The 7500-nt window shown below is 42.4% G+C and overlaps 2 protein-coding genes across 16 annotated transcripts in view; both read left to right on the top strand.

Moving 5' to 3' along the window:
- clstn2a (calsyntenin 2a) overlaps nucleotides 1-7500 on the top strand; it is a 1097509-nt gene that overhangs the window by 471542 nt on the left and 618467 nt on the right. The window lies entirely within an intron of this gene.
- The window catches only part of ptprsb (protein tyrosine phosphatase receptor type Sb), a 40042-nt gene that overhangs the window by 30907 nt on the left and 1635 nt on the right, over nucleotides 1-7500 (top strand). For all 15 annotated transcript variants that reach the window (XM_043263017.1, XM_043263079.1, XM_043263060.1 and 12 more), the window contains 10 exons: nucleotides 279-454; nucleotides 528-647; nucleotides 1280-1434; nucleotides 3615-3900; nucleotides 4819-4997; nucleotides 5645-5771; nucleotides 5846-5971; nucleotides 6071-6225; nucleotides 6626-6761; nucleotides 6965-7500. The exon at nucleotides 6965-7500 is cut by the window's right edge and continues 1635 nt beyond it. In XM_043263017.1, coding sequence (XP_043118952.1) covers nucleotides 279-454; nucleotides 528-647; nucleotides 1280-1434; nucleotides 3615-3900; nucleotides 4819-4997; nucleotides 5645-5771; nucleotides 5846-5971; nucleotides 6071-6225; nucleotides 6626-6761; nucleotides 6965-7033 — 1529 coding nt within the window. In that variant the 3' untranslated portion in view covers nucleotides 7034-7500. The remainder of the gene's footprint in view (nucleotides 1-278; nucleotides 455-527; nucleotides 648-1279; nucleotides 1435-3614; nucleotides 3901-4818; nucleotides 4998-5644; nucleotides 5772-5845; nucleotides 5972-6070; nucleotides 6226-6625; nucleotides 6762-6964) is intronic.

Consider the following 7500-nt stretch of genomic DNA (forward strand, 5'->3'; position numbering starts at 1 on the left):
AGTAAAAGTAACTGTTGCAGCTCCTAAGAAAAATTGTTACAATTAATTATGGAAATGTTAATGATTATAAAGGGGGTTACTCAGCATGTCTTTTACACACATACAAATTTATTTTAATTCTTTCCCAAATTGCAGTGCAAACAAAATGTTTTCTACATACCTACAAAGATATCATTTTTGGGCTTTTTAAATAGGTCGACTTGTAAACTGCAACTTAATTACATTTATTACATTTCCAAAGTAACCCCAAAGTAATCCCAACACTGTGTCTTTGCTAGGCATTATGGGTAGTGACTACATCAACGCCAACTACATCGACGGTTACAGGAAGCAGAATGCGTACATCGCCACCCAGGGGCCACTGCCGGAGACTATTGGGGACTTTTGGCGGATGGTTTGGGAGCAGAGAGCGGCTTCAGTGGTCATGATGACCAAACTAGAGGAGAAATCACGGGTGAGAGAGACTGACCGGACAGATCACAGCTGAGCCTGACCACACATACTGACGCTGTGTTCCTCTCCTGCAGATCAAGTGTGATCAGTACTGGCCCAGCCGTGGCACGGACACCTACGGGACGGTCCAGGTCACTCTGCTGGACACCATGGAGCTGGCCACCTTCTGTGTGAGAACCTTCTCTCTGCACAAGGTGAGAATAAAAGATCCGTCTAGCACCACCATCAGTTTGAAGCGTCGCATGCAGTGGATGAACACACAGATTCTTCTTATTTCTTTAGCTCCTCTTTAAACACAATGCATTACAATATTGTGTTGCTCCATTAAAAAAAGTTATTTAACATTAAAAGATATGTACGACCTCATGTTGTGTCAATAACGTTTACACACTGCCCCCGAAACTTTCATCCATCATTAAAAAATTCAAATCAGGTTCGATTGTCTGTTTTTTGAATTCGTAGCATGCATTTTGAAACACACACTACATTTCGGACTGTAAGGATCTTGACATTATTGGAAAAAGTGTATATTTTTGTTGTAAATTTCAAAGTAATGTTTACTGGTTACTTGAAAAAGTAATCTGGTTATTTGTTATGAATTACGCTGTTAATAACTGATATCAGTTCACATCCAAAAGTTGTTCATGTTTTTCGAACAAACGGACAAATGTGATGTTGTGAGTTGTATCTGTTATATCACCTGCTCTCTGAGAGGATGCTTCCACTGCAGGAGGATACTTACAAAAGATTTTTAGTTTGACACGAACTCACAAAGCCCGGTTTAGGAAGCACAGCTCTGTACTGATCCTGATGTTTTCTTCCTCAGAGCGGCTGTAACGAGAGGAGAGAGGTCAGACAGTTCCAGTTCACGGCTTGGCCCGACCACGGTGTTCCTGAATATCCCACTCCCTTCCTGGCCTTCCTCCGCAGGGTGAAAGCGTGTAACCCGCCGGATGCTGGCCCCGTCGTCGTCCACTGCAGGTCAGTGTTTCAGGGGCTCTGTTTGTTGACACGCTCTTTAAAGTACCACTATCATGGGATATGAAAGATATGGTCAAAAAACACTGTCATTGTCTCACTCGCTCAACGTCTCCCAAACGATTCACTTATGATTAATTCTGATTAATTTTTTAATACCTCTTGTGTGTGTTGGAAATCTTACGCCCCTTAACATGACGTTAAAACAATAAAACACATTACAAACGAGGCATTTGTTGCATCCGGTGGAGACTATTATTGATTATCATGACTTGTACTGTATTTTGAGACGTTGCTCCTCGTAACACCACGTCTGCATTCATGATCTGAGAAACGACGAACAACAAGCCCTTCTCTACAACTAAACTCAAAACTCTCATCTGAGCAGTAAAGTCAGAACCAGACTGTCCTCCAGAGCTTTAGGGAAATATCAATCCATCATTTGACTCCTTTAAAACTCATTCACTGAAAAATGAAAGCTCAATTTCTAAAATCCATAATAGGAGCACTTTAGCATTGTAAAGCTGCTTTGACAAAATCTGTATTGTTAAAAGAACTGTATAAACAAAGGTGACTTGGCTTCAGTGTCCTTTCACTGGCTTCATGAAGCAAACTCCTGCATGTTTCTATCGATCTGAGCCGATGATAAATGTGCTGCAAACACAAATGTGTGTTGTTTATTCCCTCTCTAACCCTTCAGCTTGCAGAGTGAGACTGTTCCACTTGTTATATAAGAGTTGCTTGCTTTCTTCATTAATTGTGCTGTGTGAGGACACCGCCGGAGTTCTGCAGACTAAACTCATCTGTCCTCAGATCCTCCGAAGCACTCAGGCTTTTAAAAACACTGCTTCATCAAGCTTCAAAAGCTTTGTGAATGATTTGTTATGAGCCAGTGATTCTCAGCATGTATTAAACTGACAAAGTCACATGACTTCAGGAAACGAGGCTTTGTTACGTCATCGTGTTGAAACTACAATGATCTTTGTGACCTGTGAGCCAGTATGTCAATACGGTTTTTACCTGATCTTCAATTGTTTATTATATTTGATACTGATATTTGTAAAATAAGAGTTGTATTTAATAGTTTCTTATTGGCTTAATTAAGCAATCGCTTTATAAAAACAAACAAAACAAGCCCACAAACTATAAACTGACATGTAATTGCATTTAATAGATTGCATTTTCAGTATAATGTGTCCAGTTGTTTTGAAAAAAAGTGTTTTTTAGTAAGATTTTCTTTGCGTTTACACCATTCTGACCAGCAGACGCCATTTTGAGCGCTTCAGAACAGTGAAGTGTTGTAGATCAGTTGATTCAAAGTTTTCCAAAACAGTTGTGCGCGTGTGTGTGTGTGTAAGAGTGTGTGTGTGTGTGTGTGTGTGTGTGTGTGTGTGTGTGTGTGTGTGTGTAAGTGTGTGTGTGTGTGTGTATGTGTGTGTGTGTGTGTGTGTGTGTGTGTGTGTGTGTGTGTGTGTGTGTGTGTGTGTGTGTGTGTGTAAGAGTGTGTGTGTGTGTGTATGTGTGTGTGTGTGTGCGTGTGTGTGTGTGTGTGTGTATGTGTGTGTGTGTGTGTGCGTGTGTGTGTGTGTGTGTGTGTGTGTGTGTGTGTGTGTGTGTGTGTGTGTGTGTGTGTGTGTGTGTGTGTGTGTGTGTGTGTGTGTCTGTGTGTGTGTGTGTAAGAGTGTGTGTGTTCGTGTGTTCGTGTCAGTCAATCACTTTTATTTATTTAGCACTTTTAACAATACAGTTTGCGTCAAAGAACAGAATCAAATATGAGAATAGAGTGATAGTGCTGTATAATAAGATTAAACACTTAATTTCCATTTAAAGGCATTTCTTTATTGAAGGCAGAGACGTCGTTGTGTAGATGAGCTCAGTTTCAGAGGGATCTGTGTAATCACTCACACACTCTCTATAGTAGTGTAGTATGTTCATCAGATCACACACACTTGACTCAAACGGCAGCAGTGTTTCCTCTCGGACGTTCTGCATCATGCGTGTTCGTCTGTAATCTGGATTATAGTTATTAAACCTCAGTAATCCCACAGTGCTCTGTTGTGTCCACATCTGTCAGCTGAATGTGTCTGTCCTGATATCAGTGCTGGGATTAGTGAGCAGAAACAGATCAGGGGAATTACAGCGTAGTAAAGTGCGGTGTGTGTGTGTGTGTGTGTGTGTGTCAGCGCTGGCGTGGGCCGCACCGGCTGCTTCATCGTGATCGACGCCATGCTGGAGCGCATCCGTCACGAGCGCTCGGTGGACGTGTACGGTCACGTGACCCTGATGCGCTCTCAGAGGAACTACATGGTGCAGACGGAGGATCAGTACGGCTTCATCCACGAGGCGCTGCTGGAGGCCGTGGCCTGCGGGAACACGGAGGTGGCGGCGCGCAGCCTTTACTCCTACATACAGAGTCTGTCGCAGGTGGAGGCCGGAGAACACGTGACCGGCATCGAGCTGGAGTTCAAGGTGCGCTTCATTACGAGGATCATCACTACAACGCATGCTTGTTTTCTAGTACAAATATTAAAACATTCTTCAATCAAGATGCATTTACTTCACAGATACTACGTCTTGTTAAAAAAAAATATATATATATATATACAAAATGTGGGTTCGTTTTTGCTTAAAGTGAGCAAAAACATGGGGTCAGAAGAGTAATTTTGAGCTTTGCTCGATACACCCAGGACTAGGTTCAGGTTTTACGGTTTTTGAGTCGTTGATCAGATAGTTGATCAGCAAGAAAATCAAAGAAAAAATATTTAGATGTAACTTTTCTTTCCTTAACAGCTTCTTTGATGCTACAGCAAAAACCTTCATCTCATTTATAGTAACCCAAAGCTTTTAATGGTAATGCATCTCTTCAGAAATACTGTGCAGCTCAACTGTGTTCAACATTGAAATCTGTATATTATTATAATTTCTGAAGATCATGTGACACTGAAGACTGGAGTAAAGATGCTGAAAATTCAGCTGCGCTTAACAGAAATAAATTGCACTTTAACATATTCACAGAGAAAACAAATATTTTGCATTTATAGTTGCATTTATATTTGTTTTTACAGTTTTTTATCAAATGGATGTAGCTTGGTGAGCAGAAGAGACTATTACAAAATAAATATCGACATGTTTTTTAACAGTTGTTTAGATCATACAATCTTATTTGCAATTAATATATTTGTGATGAATTTAAATATACATCTGTCTGAGAATGAAAGTCAGCATAGTACATAAATAGTAAGGTAGTCAAAATAAATGATGAAGGCCTGGTAAAGTGTTTCCAGGGCAGTTTTAACGTGACCTTCAGCAAAGTTCAGATCTGTTGGTTCTAGTTAAACTCAGTTTGTGACCTGCAGCGGTTTAATGCCGTGTCTGTGGTTCTGTCAGCGTCTGGCCAACAGTAAAGCGCACACCTCCAGGTTCGTCAGCGCTAATCTGCCCTGCAACAAGTTCAAGAACCGGCTGGTGAACATCATGCCGTACGAAACCACGCGTGTGTGTCTGCAGCCAATCAGAGGCCTGGAAGGGTCCGACTACATCAATGCCAGCTTCATCGACGGATACAGGTACACCGCTGCACTCCAGATTACTAGTAAAAGTTACTAGCAAAGTAATGTGTTACTTTTTAGTTTAAAAGTAAATATCTGAGTTACTTATCTCCAGTCACTTTGTTTCTCGTGTATTGACTGACAGCTCTGGGGTTGCCATGTTGAGAGAATTGAGGAATGAATCAGAGTGTCGTGTGTGAACATGATCATTTACTCAAAAACACATTCAGTGTTTCTCAGAATCAATAAAAACTGTCAAATGCAAAAACCTGAAAATATATTATTTAAAAATGTTAATAAACAATACAAATATAATTTAATCCAACCTTTGATACTGACTTTTGATGACCTTTGAAAATGAACACATTTAATGCAGAATAGTGTTGATCGTTCTTCTCCTGCATCATATTCTTCATGTGATTAGTTAGATTTTTCCTCTACTGTACAGACCAGAATGATCATTTCCTTCAGTCTGAGACAGAGTCACTCCACTTTTGTTGTGAAAGGAAAGCAAAATTAACTCAAAAGTAATGCAACTCATAAAGATTCATAAAGCTCTTTTTAGGGAGTAAGGCAATATTGTAATGCATTACTTTTAAACGTAACTTTCCCAGACACTGGTTATACGGGGGACAGAAAGGCTGTGTGTTTGTGTGTGTTTTTAGGCAGCAGAGGGCGTATATAGCGACGCAGGGGCCGCTAGCTGAGACCACGGAGGACTTCTGGCGCATGCTCTGGGAACACAACTCCACCATCGTGGTGATGCTGACCAAACTGCGTGAGATGGGACGGGTGAGTGAGGAACACACGCTCCCTCTAGATCTGACTGAAGCAGTCCTAACGTCCGTGTGTTTGTGTGTCCGCAGGAGAAGTGTCATCAGTACTGGCCGGCCGAGCGCTCCGCACGCTATCAGTACTTTGTAGTGGATCCCATGGCAGAATATAACATGCCGCAGTACATCCTGAGAGAGTTCAAAGTCACCGACGCCAGGGTGAGTCATTTACCGCGGTACGATCCAATATGTGTTTCTACAGGCTCAGCTGTCTCTCACGTCTGGAGATGTTTGGATTCATCGTCTTTCTCTCCACAGGATGGACAGTCCAGAACCGTCAGACAGTTCCAGTTCACCGATTGGCCAGAACAAGGAGTTCCAAAGTCAGGCGAGGGTTTCATTGATTTCATTGGACAGGTGCATAAAACCAAGGAGCAGTTTGGTCAGGACGGACCCATCGCAGTCCACTGCAGGTGTGTTACGATCCTCACACTCGGGGGTTAGAGATGAGCACCTCACCTCATTTGTCTCACTCTTGTCCCATTCATGTGTCACACTTGTCTCATTTGTCTCACTCTTTTCTTATTTGTCTCACTCTTGTCCCATTCATGTTTCATTCTCGTCTCATTCATGTCTCACTCTTGTCTCATTTGTCTCACTCTTGTCCCATTTATGTGTCACTCTTGTCTCATTTGTCTCACTCTTGTCTCATTTGTCTCACTCTTGTCTCATTTGTCTCACTCTTGTCCCATTTATGTGTCACTCTTGTCTCATTTGTCTCACTCTTGTCCCATTCATGTCTCATTCTCGTCCCCTTCTTGTGTCATTCTTTTCTTATGTCTCATTCTGGTCTCGTTCATGTCTCTCTGTCAGCGCGGGCGTCGGGCGTACGGGTGTCTTCATCACCCTCAGTATCGTCCTGGAGCGGATGCGTTACGAGGGCGCTGTGGACATCTTCCAGACTGTCAAAATGCTGCGCACACAACGACCAGCGATGGTGCAAACTGAGGTAAAACACACTTCACGTAAAAGACAAACACTGCTATCACTAACGTCCGAGTATGTGGAAGATCTCAGTCGATTTCAGGCAACAATGTTAATCATGCTGGGAAATTTCTGTAAATCATATTTCCCCACCTCAGACCCAAAGTACCAGACTCTGGACCTCTTATTGTATTAAGTGATCACATCCTCCCATCTGTCTGTTCTCAGGACGAGTATCAGTTCTGCTATCAAGCCGCTCTGGAATATCTTGGCAGTTTTGATCACTATGCAACATAAGAAGAACGCCAACCTGTCCAACTCCTTTCCCCTCAACAACCCCACAAACACCGCAGAGGATCGACGACACGTGAAACACACACGGACAGCGACGCAGAGCACACGTTCTCTCAGGAACTCCAGGAGACGCTCTGCGTCAACAACGCAAACTATTACCTCAGTGTTCAAATATTGATATTAATGTTGTGGTCGGCTTTTTAGAATTATTAAACTGTGGAATGAAGATCTTCTTCATGACAACAGGAGAATATTACATGTACAAAATCTATTTAAAGCAAATCAACGAGAAAAAAAAAGAAACTATGAAATCAAAAGCCTGGATAATTGCTGCACCCTTCAGTGGGAGTTTCTTCGAACTGTATATTTGCCAACATCGGATGTGATTGAGCGCGAGCGGAGGGAACGCGAGCCGGTCTGCGCCTGCCTGAGTCATCGATGCCATCCCGAACGAACGAGCGCCGCCGCGG

The sequence above is a fragment of the Puntigrus tetrazona genome, chromosome 2 (assembly GCF_018831695.1).
Source record: "Puntigrus tetrazona isolate hp1 chromosome 2, ASM1883169v1, whole genome shotgun sequence".
NCBI classification, from domain to species: Eukaryota; Metazoa; Chordata; class Actinopteri; order Cypriniformes; family Cyprinidae; genus Puntigrus; species Puntigrus tetrazona.